This window comes from Schistocerca cancellata, chromosome 2 (assembly GCF_023864275.1).
Source record: "Schistocerca cancellata isolate TAMUIC-IGC-003103 chromosome 2, iqSchCanc2.1, whole genome shotgun sequence".
In the NCBI taxonomy this organism is placed as follows: Eukaryota; Metazoa; Arthropoda; class Insecta; order Orthoptera; family Acrididae; genus Schistocerca; species Schistocerca cancellata.
Genome location: NC_064627.1, coordinates 529,961,524 through 529,979,248, shown reverse-complemented (window position 1 = coordinate 529,979,248; position 17,725 = coordinate 529,961,524). Strand labels below are relative to the sequence as shown.

The 17,725-nt window shown below is 45.5% G+C and overlaps 1 protein-coding gene across 1 annotated transcript in view; it reads left to right on the top strand.

Annotated features, from left to right (window-relative positions):
- LOC126146611 (turripeptide Lol9.1-like) overlaps positions 1-16,194 on the top strand; it is a 39,731-nt gene extending 23,537 nt beyond the window's left edge. The window contains exons 2-3 of the mRNA XM_049915632.1: positions 1,709-1,905; positions 16,007-16,194. Coding sequence (XP_049771589.1) covers positions 1,709-1,905; positions 16,007-16,065 — 256 coding nt within the window. The 3' untranslated portion in view covers positions 16,066-16,194. The remainder of the gene's footprint in view (positions 1-1,708; positions 1,906-16,006) is intronic.
- Positions 16,195-17,725: the final 1,531 nt, after the last annotated feature.

Genomic DNA, 17,725 nt, shown 5'->3' with positions numbered 1-17,725 from the left:
TTCCAGCTATTATTCCGATTACATGTATTTGTGCAATGAATACTCTCTCTCTTAATCATGAAGTGGCCCAAAATATGGTGCCATATGAAAGTCTATATTTATCAATGGTGTTATGCCATTTACTGTACAGAATTGTATAAACTGGGTTTTCTCAAAATTTAGTAAGAGTCCATTTGCAGAGAACCACTTAATTTTCTGAAAGACGTTTTTCCTCAGCTGATTGTTGTTTGTTGGGTGTGATTACTATACTTGTGTCATCAGCTTTGCATCTTCATGAATATAGAGTGGCAAGTCGTTTATATATATTAAGAACAATAAGGAACCTAAGACCAAACACTGTGGGACGCCATTCTTGATATCTCCCCAGTTAGAGGGCTCTGCTGGTTTTTGCTGACTGTACTGTTAATTTCAACCTTCTGCATTCTTCCAGTTAAGTATGAATTAAACCACTTGTGTACTGTCTCACTCACACCCACAATACTTAAGCTTACCTAAAAGAATTTCATGATCTACACGATCAAAAGCCTTTGAGAGATCACAGAATATCCAAATGGGTGATGTTCGGTTATTCAATGCATTCAACATTTGATCAGTGAAAGCATATATAGCATTTTCTGTTAAAAAGCCTTTCTGAAAGCCAAACTGATATTTTGTTAGTACTTCATTTTTACAGATATGTGATGCTACTCTTGAATTCATTATTTTTTGAAGAATTTTGGATAAAGCTGTCAGAAGTGAGATTGGGCGGTAGTTGTTAGTATCAGATCTATCCACTTTTTTATGCAATGGTTTAACAATAGCGTATTTCAGTCTATCTGAAAAAATTCCCTGTTTCAGTGAGCTACTACATATGTAGCAGAGAATCATGGAAAACCGTAGTCTGGTCAGATGAGTCCCAGTTCCAGTTGATAAGTCCTGATGGTAGGGTTCGAGTGCGGCGCAGACCCCAAGAAGCCATGGACCCAAATTGTCAACAAGGTACTGTTGCAAGCTGGTAGTGGCTCCATAATGGTGTGAGCTGTGTTTCCATGGGATGGACTGGGTCCTCTGGTCCAACTGAACTGGTCACTGACCATTTGCAGCAGTTCTTGGACTTCCCAAATAACAAAGAAATATTTATAGACGACAAAGCGCCTTGTCACCGGGTCATAATTGATCGCGATCCGTTTGAAGAACATTTTGGACAGTTCAAGCTAATGATCTTGCCACCCAGATCGTCCGACGCGAATCCCACCGAACATTTATGGGACATAATCGAGATGTCAGTTGGTGCACGAAATCCTGCACCGGCAACACTTTCCAATTAGGGACTGCTGGAGAGGCATAGTGGGTCAGTATTTCTGCAGGGACTTCTGAGGACTTGTTGAGACCATTCCACGTCGAATTGCTGCACTAAGACCGGAAAAACGAGGTCCGACATGACATTAGGAGGTATCCTATGAATGTTGTCACATCAGTGCAATTGAAACGCTTTTGGTGCAATTTGTATGCTATCACTGTAACGTTGATACAAAACTGCTGGTATACTATTGTCCTGTACATCCTCTGTATAGTGATTCATTCGGGATTGTGTGTTGCAGATTTCACATTGAAGAGTGTATCAGATAATCTTCTTGTCGCTGGCAGTCAGCATGTCTTCATGAGATGCAGGAGACTGTCACGAAGGTTCGCGGTGACAATATTCACATGTGTCGATTGTGTACCGCAGGAAGACAATCGTGTGCTTGACGGTGCTGCTGCTGGTGGCGGCGCTGAGCTCGGCGTCCGCGAAGCACCTGCGCGGCCGCGGCAGAGGCGTGTGCGCCTGCCCCCGCATCTACCGCCCCCTCTGCGGCTCCGACAACAAGACCTACGCCAACGAATGCGTCTTCGAGTGCGACAAGAGCCTGGGCCGCGCCGCCTCAGGTGAGCCGAGCATCTGCATCACTTACTTCTCTTCTTGTCGTGTCTGGATTTTCACCACGGTTTTTCTTTCCCCGTAGCTGATGTTTCCCACCATACGCCCAAACTTTACCGTTCCACACTGGTCCTAGAATGCCTCTCATTCCGCCCTGTCTTCCGTATCCCCCACCTTCTCCTGCACATATTCTCTATCAGTTGACAAAATTCTCCCCTCTTCTAAAATTCTCGAACATCCACGCAAATCCTGTACATGCTGCAGACCCAAACGTCATAACCCAGTTGTCTACTCAATCGTGGGCTCCTGCTGCGCCTATACCAACGCGTCCTTTCATTACCACACCGTCCATATCAACTTCAAAAGGCTCTTCCAAACCTGGAAACCAGTCCTGACATTTACACGTCCTACGAGCTATGGCCCTAGTCCTAACATCCTTTCCCTGGACCACTGCTCCACTACCTCTCCCAGCCTCATGCCTAAGCCTTGTTCCTTGGTGGTTTGGCATCCATTTATACACCCCATTTCCCAGCCGAACATCGTATTCCCACTTTCTAACTCGGTGTCCTATTTGTATGTATTATACTACTTCCCAGATCTACATCTCCATTTACATCTGTATGATTACTCTGCAATTCATACTTAAGTGCTTGGCAGAGGGTTCAACGAACATCTTTCAAACTACACTCCTGGAAATTGAAATAAGAACACCGTGAATTCATTGTCCCAGGAAGGAGAAACTTTATTGACACATTCCTGGGGTCAGATACATCACATGATCACACTGACAGAACCACAGGCACATAGACACAGGTGTCCGCCGCTCGTGGTCTCGCGGTAGCGTTCTCGCTTCCCGAGCACGGGGTCCCGGGTTCGATTCCCGGCGGGGTCAGGGATTTTCACCTGCCTCGAGATGACTGGGTGTTTGTGTTGTCCTCATCATTTCATCATCATCCAGGAAAGTGACGAAATTGGACTGAGCAAAGATTGGGTAATTGTACGGGCGCTGATAACCACGCAGTTGAGCGCCCCACAAACCAAACATCATCATCATCCACAGGCAACAGAGCATGCACAATGTCGGCACTAGTACAGTGTATATCCACCTTTCGCAGCAATGCAGGCTGCTATTCTCTCATGGAGACGATCGTAGAGATGCTGGATGTAGTCCTGTGGAACGGCTTGCCATGCCATTTCCACCTGGCGCCTCAGTTGGACCAGCGTTCGTGCTGGACGTGCAGACCGCGTGAGACGACGCTTCATCCAGTCCCAAACATGCTCAATGGGGGACAGATCCGGAGATCTTGCTGGCCAGGGTAGTTGACTTACACCTTCTAGAGCACGTTGGGTGGCACGGGATACATGCGGACGTGCATTGTCCTGTTGGAACAACAAGTTCCCTTGCCGGTCTAGGAATGGTAGAACGATGGGTTCGATGACTGTTTGGATGTACCGTGCACTATTCAGTGTCCCCTCGACGATCACCAGTGGTGTACGGCCAGTGTAGGATATCGCTCCCCACACCATGATGCCGGGTGTTGGCCCTGTGTGCCTCGGTCGTATGCAGTCCTGATTGTGGCGCTCACCTGCACGGCGCCAAACACGCATACGACCATCATTGGCACCAAGGCAGAAGCGACTCTCATCGCTGAAGACGACACGTCTCCATTCGTCCCTCCATTCACGCCTGTCGCGACACCACTGGAGGCGGGCTGCACGATGTTGGGGCGTGAGCGGAAGACGGCCTAACGGTGTGCGGGACCGTAGCCCAGCTTCATGGAGACGGTTGCGAATGGTCCTCGCCGATACCCCAGGAGCAACAGTGTCCCTAATTTGCTGGGAAGTGGCGGTGCGGTCCCCTACGGCACTGCGTAGGATCCTACGGTCTTGGCGTGCATCCGTGCGTCACTGCGGTCCGGTCCCAGGTCGACGGGCACGTGCACCTTCCGCCGACCACTGGCGACAACATCGATGTACTGTGGAGACCTCACGCCCCACGTGTTGAGCAATTCGGCGGTACGTCCACCCGGCCTCCCGCATGCCCACTATACGCCCTCGCTCAAAGTCCGTCAACTGCACATACGGTTCACGTCCACGCTGTCGCGGCATGCTACCAGTGTTAAAGACTGCGATGGAGCTCCGTATGCCACGGCAAACTGGCTGACACTGACGGCGGCGGTGCACAAATGCTGCGCAGCTAGCGCCATTCGACGGCCAACACCGCGGTTCCTGGTGTGTCCGCTGTGCCGTGCGTGTGATCATTGCTTGTACAGCCCTCTCGCAGTGTCCGGAGCAAGTATGGTGGGTCTGACACACCGGTGTCAATGTGTTCTTTTTTCCATTTCCAGGAGTGTATTTCTCTACCGTTCCATTTGATAAAGGCGCGCTGGCAAAAACGAATACTTAAATTTTTCCCTATGAGCTCTGATTTCTATTATTTTATTACCGTAATCATTTCTGACTATGTAGGTAGGCGTCAACAAAATATCTACTCATTCGGAGGAGAAAGTTGGTAATGGAAATTTCGTGAACGCAACAAAAACCACTTTGTTTTTATGAATGTCACAGTAACACACGTATCATATCAGTGACACACTCTCCCGTATTTCATGATAACACAAGATGAGCTGTCCTTCTTTGAAGCTTTTCGATGTCCTCCATCAGTCCTGTCTGATAAAGATCCTACACGTGCAGCAGTAGTCCAGAAGAGGACGGACAATGGCAATGTAAGCAGTCGATTTAGACAATTTGTTGCGTAAATGTTCTGCCAATTAAACACAGACTTTGGCTCTCCTTCCCCACAACAGTATGTATGTGATCGTTTCAGTTTAACGTTTTTTGAACTCTAATTCCTAGACATTTAGTTAACTGAGAGTCTTTAGATTTATGTGATTTAACGTGTAACCGAAATTTAGCGGACTCCATTTAGTACCCATGTGGATGACTTGACAGTTTATATTTTTTACGATCAACTGACACTTTTTGAACTATATCGATACCTTGTCCAAATCATTTTGCAATCGGTATTTATCTTCTGACGACTTTACTATACGGTAAACGACAGCATCATCTGAAACCATTTTAACAAGGATGCTAACATTGCCTCCTAAATCGTTAGCATATATTAACACAGGGTAAATAACACTTCCTTGGGGAACGCCAGGTAATATTTCTGTTTTACTCTATAACTTTCTGTCAATTACTACAAACTGTGACCTTTCTGACAGGAAAACACGAATCCGGTCGCACAGCTGAGACGATACTCCATAGACACGCAATTTGAATAAGAGGCACTTGTGAGGAACAATGTCGAAAGCTTCTGGAAATCTAGAAATATCGAATCAGTTTGAGATTTCGTGTCGATAGCACTCACTGCTTAGTCTGAGTAAAAAACTAGTTGTCCAGACGTCAGTGGTGTGGGTCTGTAATTCTACATCTACATCTACATTTATACTCCGCAAGCCACCCAACGGTGTGCGGCGGAGGGCACTTTACGTGCCATTGTCATTACCTCCCTTTCCTGTTCCAGTCGCGTATGGTTCGCGGGAAGAACGACTGTCTGAAATCCTCCGTGCGCGCTCTAATATCTCTACTTTTACATTCGCGATCTCCTCGGGAGGTATAAGTAGGGGGAAGCAATATATTCGATACCTCAACCAGAAACGCACCCTCTCGAAACCTGGACAGCAAGCTACAATGCGATGCAGAGCGCCTCTCTTGCAGAGTCTGCCACTTGAGTTTGTTAAACATCTCCGTAACGCTATCACGGTTACCAAATAACCCTGTGACGAAACGCGCCGCTCTTCTTTGGATCTTCTCTATCTCCTCCGTCAACCCGATCTGGTACGGATCCCACACTGATGCGCAATACTCAAGTATAGGTCGAACGAGTGTTTTGTAAGCCACCTCCTTTGTTGATGGACTACATTTTCTAAGGACTCTCCCAATGAATCTCAACCTGGTACCCGCCTTACCAACAATTAATTTTATATGATCATTCCACTTCAAATCGTTCTGCACGCATACTCCCAGATATTTTACAGAGGTAACTGCTACCAGTGTTTGTTCTGCTATCATATAATCACACAATAAAGGATCCTTCTTTCTATGTATTCGCAATACATTACATTTGTCTATGTTAAGGGTCAGTAGCCACTCCCTGCACCAAGTGCCTATCCGCTGCAGATCTTCCTGCATTTCGCTACAATTTTCTACTGCTGCAACTTCTCTGTATATTACAGCATCATCCGCGAAAAGCCGCATGGAACTTCCGACACTATCTACTAGGTCATTTATATATATTGTGAAAAGCAATGGTCCCATAACACTCCCCTGTGGCACGCCAGAGGTTACTTTAATGTCTGTAGACGTCTCTCCATTGATAACAACATGCTGTGTTCTGTTTGCTAAAAACTCTTCAATCCAGCCACACAGCTGGTCTGATATTCCGTAGGCTGTTACTTTGTTTATCAGGCGACAGTGCGGAACTGTATCGAACGCCTTCCGGAAGTCAAGGAAAATAGCATCTACCTGGGAGCCTGTATCTAATATTTTCTGGGTCTTATGAACAAATAAAGCCAGTTGTGTCTCACACGATCGCTGTTTTCGGAATCCATGTTGATTCCTACATAGTAGATTCTGGGTTTCCAAAAACGACATGATACTCGAGCAAAAAACATGTTCTAAAATTCTACAACAGATCGACGTCAGAGATATAGGTCTATAGTTTTGCGCATCTGCTCGACGACCCTTCTTGAAGACTGGGACTACCTGTGCTCTTTTCCAATCATTTGGAACCTTCCGTTCCTCTAGAGACTTGCGGTACACGGCTGTTAGAAGGGGGGCAAGTTCTTTCGCGTACTCTGTGTAGAATCGAATTGGTATCCCGTCAGGTCCAGTGGACTTTCCTCTGTTGTGTGATTCCAATTGCTTTTCTATTCCTTGGACCCTTATTTCGATGTCAGCCATATTTTTGTTTGTGCGAGGATTTAGAGAAGGAACTGCAATGCGGTCTTCCTCTGTGAAACAGCTTTGGAAAAAGGTGTTTAGTATTTCAGCTTTACGCGTGTCATCCTCTGTTTCAATGCCTTCATCATCCCGGAGTGTCTGGATATGCTGTTTCGATCCACTTACTGATTTAACGTAAGACCAGAACTTCCTAGGATTTTCTTTCAAGTCGGTACATAGAATTTTACTTTCGAATTCACTGAACGCATCACGCATAGCCCTCCTTACGCTAACTTTGACATCGTTTAGGTTCTGTTTGTCTCAGAGGTTTTGGCTGCGTTTAAACTTTGAGTGAAGCTCTCTTTGCTTTCGCAGTAGTTTCCTAACTTTGTTGTTGTACCACTGTGGGTTTTTCACGTCCCTCACAGTTTTACTCGGCACGTACCTGTCGAAAACGCATTTTACGATTGCCTTGAACTTTTTCCATAAACACTCAACGTTGTCAGTGTCGGAACAGAAATTTTCGTTTTGATCTGTTAGGTAGTCTGAAATCTGCCTTCTATTACTCTTGCTAAACAGATAAACCTTCCTCCCTTTTTTTATATTCCTATTTACTTCCATATTCAGGGATGCTGCAACGGCCTTATGATCGCTGATTCCCTGTTCTGCGCTTACAGAGTCGAAAAGTTCGGGTCTGTTTGTTATCAGTAAGTCCAAGATGTTATCTCCACGAGTCGGTTCCCGGTTTAATTGCTCGAGGTAATTTTCGGATAGTGCACTCAGTATAATGTCACTCGATGCTCTGTCCTTACCACCCGTCCTAAACATCTGAGTGTCCCATTCTATATCTGGTAAATTGAAACCTCCACCTAAGACTATAACATGCTGAGAAAATTTATGTGAAATGTATTCCAAATTTTCTCTCAGTTGTTCTGCCACTAATGCTGCTGAGTCGGGAGGTCGGTAAAAGGAGCCAATTGTTAACCTAGCTCGGTTGTTGAGTGTAACCTCCACCCATAATAATTCACAGGAACTATCCACTTCTACTTCACTACAGGATAAACTACTACTAACAGCGACGAACACTCTACCACCGGTTGCATGCAATCTATCCTTTCTAAACACCGTCTGTACCTTTGTAAAAATTTCGGCAGAATTTATCTCTGGCTTCAGTCAGCTTTCTGTACCTATAACGATTTCAGCTTCGGTGCTTTCTATCAACGCTTGAAGTTCCGGTACTTTACCAACGCAGCTTCGACAGTTTACAATTACAATACCGATTGCTGCTTGGTCCCCGCATGTCCTGACTTTGCCCCGCACCCGTTGAGGCTGTTGCCCTTACTGTACTTGCCCAAGGCCATCTAACCTAAAAAACCGCCCAGCCCACGCCACACAACCCCTGCTACCCGCGTAGCCGCTTGTTGCGTGTAGTGGAAGCCTGACCTATCCAGCGGAACCCGAAACCCCACCACCCTATGGCGCAAGTCGAGGAATCTGCAGCCCACACGGTCGCAGAACCGTCTCAGCCTCTGATTCAGACCCTCCACTCGGCTCTGTACCAAAGGTCCGCAGTCAGTCCTGTCGACGATGCTGCAGATGGTGAGCTCTGCTTTCATCCCGCTAGCGAGACTGGCAGTCTTCACCAAATCAGATAGCCGCCGGAAGCCAGAGAGGATTTCCTCTGATCCATAGCGACACACATCATTGGTGCCGACAGAGCGACCACCTGCAGATGGGTGCACCCTGTACCCTTCATGGCATCCGGAAGGACCCTTTCCACATCTGGAATGACTCCCCCCGGTATGCACACGGAGTGCACATTGGTTTTCTTCCCCTCTCTTGCTGCCATATCCCTAAGGGGCCCCATTACGCGTCTGACGTTGGAGCTCCCAACTACCAGTAAGCCCACCCTCTGCGACCGCCCGGATCTTGCAGACTGAGGGGCAACCTCTGGAACAGGACAAGCAGCCATGTCAGGCTGAAGATCAGTATCAGCCTGAGACAGAGCCTGAAACTGGTTCGTCAGACAAACTGGAGAGGCCTTCCGTTCAGCCCTCCAGAATGTCTTTCGCCCCCTGCCACACCTCGAGACGACCTCCCACTCTACCACAGGTGAGGGATCAGCCTCAATGCGGGCAGTATCCCGGGCAACCACAGTCGTAGTCCGATCGGGGGATGCGTGGAACGAGCTGGCCGTCTCCGACAAACCCCCATTCGGACCCCCACAGTGATGCCCATTGGCAACAGCCTCAAGCTGTGTGACTGAAGCCAACACTGTCTGAAGCTGGGAGCGAAGGGATGCCAACTCAGCCTGCATCCGAACACAGCAGTTGCAGTCCCTATCCATGCTAAAAACTGTTGTGCAAAGAACGTCTGAACTAATCTACAGAGAGCGCAAACAAATCGACACAAAATTTAAACGGTTATTAAAATACAAGATTGCCTAGTAGATGCAGTAATGCTGCTACTTGCGCACTGCTGACACACTGCTCGGCGGCGGAAGGAGACTACGCGATTTTACACTACTCATGTACTAAAACGCGATGCTACAACTCTCAAATACTATAATACGCCCGAAATTTATGAATTAAACAATGCAAGTACCAGAAACACGCAAAGAAATTAAGAATTAAACTATGTAACAAATGAGTGAGCTAGGAGTATACGACTTGCTGCTGCAGCTGCTTATCCAACGGCGGCAGGGAGCACACTCGAGAGATTACTCCTATTTCCTTTCTTCAGTATTGGTGTGAACTGCTAGTCTTTAGGTACGGATCTTTCGTCGTCAGAACTTGTATATGATTCCTAAGTATGGAGCGATCACAGCAACATATCCTGAAAGGAACCTACTTGGAATACAATCTGGACCAGAAGCCTTGCATTTATCAAATTATTTAAGTTCGTCCGTTACACCGAGGGTATTTACTTTCAAGCTATTCATTTTGGCAGCTGTCCTTAATTCTAAATATGGAATATTAACTTCATCTTCTATGGTGTAGGAATTTCAGAAAACCGTGTTTAGAAACTCCGCTTTAATGGCAGGCATTGGCAACATTACCATTGATATCGTTCAGTGAAGGTATTGATAGCGCCAAGGTGCTCCATCCGTACTTCTCTCCTTCGTTACCATGTATCATCCACTGGGAGCTGAAAGCAAGCTGCTTCACAGATGAATCATCGTGATCCTCATCAGTTTAGCACCCGTCACACCACTGCCATTTGTGTTTTTTATAGTACATTATCAGATAGAATTATTTTTATTATTTTTGACTCCTATTATTTTCTACATCTGCATCTACATGGATACTCTGCAAATCACATTTAAATGCCTGGCAAATGGTTCATCGAACCACCTCCACAATTCTCTATTATTCAAATCTCGTACAGCGCGTGGAAAGAACTAACACCTATATATATCCGTACGAGCTCTGATTTCCCTTATTTTATCATGGTGATCGCTTCTCCCTATGTAGTTCGGTGTCAACAAAATATTTTCGCATTCGGAGGAGAAAGTTGGTGATTGGAATTTCGTGAGAAGATTCCGCCGCAACGCAAAACGCCTTTCTATTAATGATGTCCACCCCACATCCTGTATCATTTCAGAGAGACTCTCTCGCCTATTTCGCGATAATACAAAACGTACTGCCCTTCTTTGAACTTTTTCGATGTACTCCGTCAATCCTATATGGTAAGGATCCCACACAGCGCACCAGTACTCTAAAAGAGGACGGACAAGCGTAGTGTAGGCAGCCTTCTTAGTAGACCTGTTGCATTTTCTAACTGTCCTGCCAATAAAACGCAGTTTTTGGTTAGCCTTCCTCACAACATTTTCTATGTGTTTCTGCTAGTTTAAGTTGTTCGTAATTGTAATTCCTAGACGGCCGGTGTGGCCGTGCGGTTCTAGGCGCCTCAGTCTAGAACCGCGTGACCGCTACGGTCGCAGGTTCGAATCCTGCCTGGGGCATGGATGTGTGTGATGTCCTTAGGTTAGTTAGTTTTAAGTAGTTTTAAGTTCTAGGGGACTGATGACCTCAGATGTTAAGTCCCATAGTGCTCAGAGCCATTTGAACCATTTTTTTTTTTTGTAATTCCTAGGTATTTAGTTGAATTTAAGGCCTTTAAATTTGACTGATTTATCGTTTAACCGAAGTTTAACGGATACCTTTCAGCACTCATGTGGATGACCTCACACTTTTCGTTATTTAGGGTCAACTGCCAATTTTCGCACCATTCAGACATCTGTTATTTAAGAAAACAATATACACATTTGACTAAAGAGCGGTAATACGTCTGTCGCAGGCCGCCCCCTATCTGAGAGTAATCAATAAACAAGTAATGTCTCTGATAGAGAGATCACAGAAGTTAAGCAACCTTGGGCATGCACGGTACGTGGACCGAGCGAGGTGGCGCAGTGGTTAGCACACTGGACTCGCATTCGGGAGGACGACGGTTCAATCCCGTCTCCGGCCATCCTGATTTAGGTTTTCCGTGATTTCCCTAAATCGCTTCAGGCAAATGCCGGGATGGTTCCTTTGAAAGGGCACGGCCGATTTCCTTCCCCATCCTTCCCTCACCCGAGCTTGCGCTCCGTCTCTAATGACCTCGTTGTCGACGGGACGTTAAACACTAATCTCCTCCTCCTCCTCTACGGTACGTGAATGGGTAACCACCTGAGTATGTCATGTGCTGTTGACAGCTTTGCCTCACTGGGAAAGGAAAGGCGAGGTGGTGGCGTAAAGTTTCTGGTCACCAGACTTTGCATCAGTGTCCTGGATTAAATTGCAGATCTCTCCACACTGTCTTTTGGAAATGAAAATGAAACGTCGTGTGGCGAGGGCCTCCCGGCGGGTAGACCTGATCGCCTGGTGCAAGTCTTTTTAGGTGAGGCCACTTCGACGATTTGCGCGTCGGTGAGGTTGAAATGGTGATGATGAAGACGACACAAACACAAAGCCCCTGAGCAGAGAAAAAATCTCCAACCCAGCCAGGAATAGAACCCGTGACTCCCAGCATGACAAGCCAGCACGCTGTCCACTTCTTTTTTCGTTGCGTTTGGTCTGAGCGGACGTCACAAGACATCCGTTCAAGGTGATCGTTAATTCCTTTACTCAGTTTACCGAACACGCTGAGCTACAGTGCCGGCCAATCCACTCAAAAAAATGGTTCAAATGGCTCTGAGCACTATGGGATTTAACTGCTGTGGTCATCAGTCCTCTAGAACTTAGAACTACTTAAACCTAACTAACCTAAGGACATCACACACATCCATGCCCGAGGCAGGATTCGAACCTGCGACCGTAGCGGTCGCGCGGTTCCAGACTGTAGCGCCTAGAACCGCTCGGCCACTCCGGCCGGCCAATCCACTCAGCTACGGTGGCGCACGCCTAATGCAGTGACGGCCTATAACACTGTTGACAGTGATCCGCCCGTCGGACACGGAGGTTAAGCTCGGTGGCTCCCTTAACGCTATTTAAGAGGAGGTGGCTATGTGCTGGCACCGGGTTTTACCCTCTCCCTTCCCTCATCGTCATACAGCGCAAACATAACGCTACGCTATACACACCCATTCAAGTCGTCTACACGTATCAGGTATACCTAACACACAACTCTGACACTTCGCGAAGGGAAGGTGCCAATGTGCGGAAGGATAGCATAAACCTTTCCAATTAGGCGGCTGAACTTGCCTCCTCCACCCCCCCCCACCCCCACCCCCCCCACCCCCCGTGTTTCCCAGCCAACCATTCCACACGACTTCACTTTTCTTATCTCGAAGATCAAGTCAACGTTGTGCATAGTCCTTCCAATCCTCCCAAACGCTGGACCGCTGCAGCGCTGATACCAGCCTCCGTCGATTTCCATGCATCCCACATTCTGTCCCAAGTCAACTTTAACTGTCGCCTCCCATCCAAAGCAGAAGTTCACTTTCCCCATCAACCCATCCCACGAGCTACAGTCTTGGCGCTGCTCATCACAATACAGTCGTTTTGCAACATCCCACCATGGCTCCCATCACCAAAGCCCAAACATTACTTCTTCTTGTCTCAGCTCCCACAAGACATGCAACAGTTTCCAGTATCTCTGCAGCAATAATGTTAAACTACATTCACAGTAACCTAAAGTACATACGAGCTTTTGTGAGGGACGTAAGTTACATCTTCAGTAAAGTACGTTTTCAAGAAAAATTACTTACAGTGAACTAATAAAGGGACTTAAACCAGGCAGAATGCAAGAAAAGTACGCACTGTTAACTGAGACAACAACCTACACTTACAATTCTTCACCAGTGACGTGAAGGCTTCTTGGCACAATGTAGCCAATGAGGTAATTATAACACAGGCAAAACTAAATGAAATACATTTGGCAATCAGTAACAAACTGCAAACCTGTATTGGGTTAGATAGCCTGGCCCAGAAGTATTCATGGGGGAAAAAATGTGATGAACTGTATACAGACTCAAAATAAGCTGAACTGGATGTGGATCGCTACGATTTTCCCTCAAGTGTCAACTTTTTCATCTCAGGGTAACACTTGGTAGGATTTAAGTTCATAGAACCCAGCAGTCCCGCGTTAGGTTACCCATAATCCGCCAGATTTCTAAAGGCAAATTCCAGGACGACTCTTGTAACGTGGGCTCCAAGATTCCTTTCCCGTACTTGCCATAAACCAACCATGTGCTCCATGTCTAACTACCTTTTCGAGCACGGTACATCAAACCCTAATCATCGTTTCTCAATTCTTCTTCTGTACTTCAAGTATTAGGTGTTTGCCTGTAATGGTGCCCATATCTCCGCAGACTCTGTTTTCAGCTATTTGTTGTTGTATATAGTTCTGATGAGCCAAAAATGGCGACGACATTAATTAAAAGTAAAAAGAAAAAATCGGCAAGGAGCACTCGCCCTTCATAACTCAAAATACAGTGATGAGCTTAAACATTACGACCTGGTGAAACCAGACACTTGTATTAGTTGGTCAACCTCTGGGACGCAATGCAACAGCGATTCTGCATGGCATTGATTCGACAAGTCCTAGTTACGTTTCCAGAGGTGTGTGGCACAAGACGTCTTCACAAGCTCACGCAGTTCCCATAAATTACTGACCAGTGATTTGTGAGTGCGAAGCTGCCGCACGATAGCTTCCTAGGTGTGTTCCAGTGGTCTCAGATCAGCGCATTTGATGGCCAAGAAATCAACGTGAGTTCACTACCCTACTCCTCAAACCACTGCGGCTCGATTCTGGCCTTCTGACACTGACATTTAAGTTGCTGGAAGATGTGTTCACCGTTGCGATAGACATCAAGCATGAAGTGATGCAGATGATCAGCAATAATGTTCACATATTCCATCGCTGTCATGGTGCCTTCGATTACTACCACAGGTCACATTGAAGCCCAAGTGAATGTCTCCTACAGCATATTACTGCACCATCAGCTTGCGTCTGTGGCACAGTTCATCTTTTGAGGAGCCTTTCGCCTCCGTTACAGCGTATGTGGGCATGACCATCGACCTGGTGAAACGAGACTCTTGATTCATCCTGCTAGGCGACACGTTGATCCACGGCCCAGTCTCGATGGCTTCGAGCCCATTGCAAAAGTGACTGGCGATGTAACTGTGTCAACAGGCCAACACGGGAACACATGGGTGTCGTCTGTTGTGGAGCCCAGTATTTAACAATGTGCGCTCAACAATGTGCTCCGAAACCCTAGTGCCAGCACCAACATTGTACCCTGCCGTTAGATCTGTTGCACATCGACCCATACCCTGCTCTACAGAGTGGGCAAGCCTCTGGCCTGCACAATCTGTGAAGGCGAGTGAACGTGCAGCACCTTGTCACCTGTTCAAGATTTCACCATTCTTCATCCACTTACCATAGGTCCGCAAGACATTAGCATGCAAGTAGCTGATCAGTTTCGCCGTTTCCGAGATGCTCGCTCCCAGACGCCGGGCCATGACAATCCTCTCTTGGTGTCAAAGTCGTTTATGTCGCTGTATTTTCCCTTTCGCGACACACATCCTCACTAGAATGATTTCCCATTCGTTGCATTGATATACGAAGTGAATTCAAGTTAAAACACCTCTGTTTTTTTCTCAGGAATAATTCAGCCGAATACTGTGAAGCTTCTACCACATCTCGATGTAATCTTGCTGCAGCCACCCACATTTCTCATAATGTCGGCGCCATGTTTCCAAGGCCGCTCCAAACGCTTATTTAGGAGTCTGGCTTGATCACTGGAAAATCGCATCCATGACTCTTACACTACCATTAACGATGAAAAGAAAGTTCCATTCATTCTGTCATCACGCATCCACACTGCCTGATAACATGCCATGCACTCTACCTTGTGTTCGTCCCCCACCATTCGTGACACCCACATGAAGAATACTTTTCGCCACTTTGTGTATCAAAAAGTCTTCACTCTCGTCACTGCCACTAGAGTTCTGTGTGTAGTCCAGTGCTGCCATCTCTGTCACACAACGAGTGCATGCGCATTTTAAAGCAAACCGTATATTTTTGTTTCCAGTCTTGAGGAATAAAACTCGGAGATGTTGTAACCAGAACGTACATCATATTTTTCTTACTCTGTCACGTGGCCACAATGCCAGCGGACAACATACAGTCTCGCGGTGTGCAGTGGTCATGAAGTTTAGGATCATCGATATTTAAACATTTAAATGTAAATGAAACTTACCTTAACAACTATATCACTCCTGACGAAACTAAAGCAGGTATCATATCAGTTTTTACGATACACCTCCAGACAAGGGCGCCCATATGGTAGTTTGTAAGGGGGAAGGGGGGGGGGACAAGAATATGGAATATTTGTAACATTTTGGAAGAAAAATGGTGACTTGTAATTATACATAATATATTCCAGTTCCGACACTGTTAAAAACCTGTTTAATACCGACTTTTAAATCATTTTCTTGAAAGAAAAATACATGACTAGACTTTGTTTTTTCCTTGCCGCCCACCCTCCCCCGTGGTATGGGTGCTCTTGCAGCCAAACACAGCTTGTCATACAGATGCCTCGGAGCCACAAGGGATGAGCCAATTTCAATCTCTCTCTTCTTTTCTTATATGATTTTCATTGATCTTTCTACTGGTTTAATATTATCTTCAATCTGCTGGTACCTGTTATGACCGTAACGTTGTTTTCTGTTTCAGATGTGCGAATCCTGCACGAAGGAGGCTGTGACGAACCCGTACCACTTAGAAGGCTTTAAAAAGATTGGACCTGTATGGAGCCATTGACATGTGACATTATCCCATTCATTTTGAGCGCATAAAATGTCAGAACATTATTTGTTTGCTGATCAGAGGCTGTAAAATGGAAATAAAACGTTTCAAATAAGTCCTAACAACTTTTTAATGAAACACTAACTTTTATTTGTAATTCCCTTTGACGACCTCCACGATAGCAAACGTTTCTTTTTCACTCGACGTCATGTTGTATACATTGCTGCCAGGATAGTATGAAAGGACGTTTATGTCATTATTTAAATGTGGAAGCTAATTTTAGCAGATTTCCTCGTCACAGATATGGTCAACGTAACTGCTTCTCCCAAGTATGTCTTAAGACCTATACATTGCTAAGTACACTTCAGACACGGCAGAGGTTCTGCTACAGATGCAAATTACCTCAGCTGTATTATTAATAGTTTTATCTTTGTGTATACGCATTTTATTAAATTGGCATCTTACACGATTAAAATAACATGGTTCTTTTATTTAACAAAAACATTTTTTGCTTCGTCATACAGACATTCCAAAGGTTGTCTGTTGACTAGTACCTGGTTCTATCTGTGAAGACACCGTGAAAGAGACCTAGACACTCGCTCTAGGCGCTACATGTAACAGATTTATTACTATGTGTTTACATGAAGGATAAACGAGGAATAATAAATATTTTGCTTCATTTTTCCTTTTGTCATTACGACCACGATTTAGATCACAGCGAAAGAATGTGTATTAAAATATGCTTAGGTAGCGAAGGTTCTCTGTATGTGTTCAGTTTGTAGCTGAGTAGCTCCTCCTCTTTATCTAGCAGATTACAACAAGTTCGACCTATGATGCCAGCATGTCTACAAAATAAGTAAATGGATTGGTGATTTATTGGTGGGAAGGCCGCAGCATATTATGTTGGACAGATGTAAAAGTATTACTAGGTGCACTCTTTAAGGAAGAGTATTGGGGCCCTTGCTGTTCAGTTGTATGGTATAGACGTGAAAGACAATATAGATATCAACTTCAGACTTTTTGCAGCTATAGTTATCTATCTACTAGCACTGTCTGAAATAAGTTGCACAAATATTCAGTCATAACTTGATAAGATTTCGAATGTCTTAGAGACTGACAACTTGCTTTAAATGTTGGGAAATGTAAAATTGTGCTTGTCGCAATATGAAAAAATGTTGTACAGTAAGACTACAATATCAGCGAGTTACAAGTTGAACCAGTCAAGTGTGTGTAACAACTTGTAGGGATATGAAATGGAGCGATCACATAACGAGATTGCAGATTTCGGTTTATTGCCAGGTAACTGAAAAAAAAAAAATTGCGTGACGAGTGATCTCGAAGGAAAAATACATGCAGGTTCAGTAAATTGAATTCTACTGCAGAACCCTCTAACAACACTCTGCGTAGCCTGTGGCACTAATAAGGACATGTGGGATATAAAATGGCTACAGGCGTTAAGGCTGAAACACACACATTCTCGAAGAAGGGCAGTACTAACAATAAATGTTATACAACCGTTACTTCTATTAACGACAAACTTAATACTAATAAAGCGTTCATCACCAAAACTGACCAAGCCTACTAAAAGATGACTATAGTTTTTTAATCAGATTTAATAACAATGCTGAACTTCAGCACTTTTCTAAA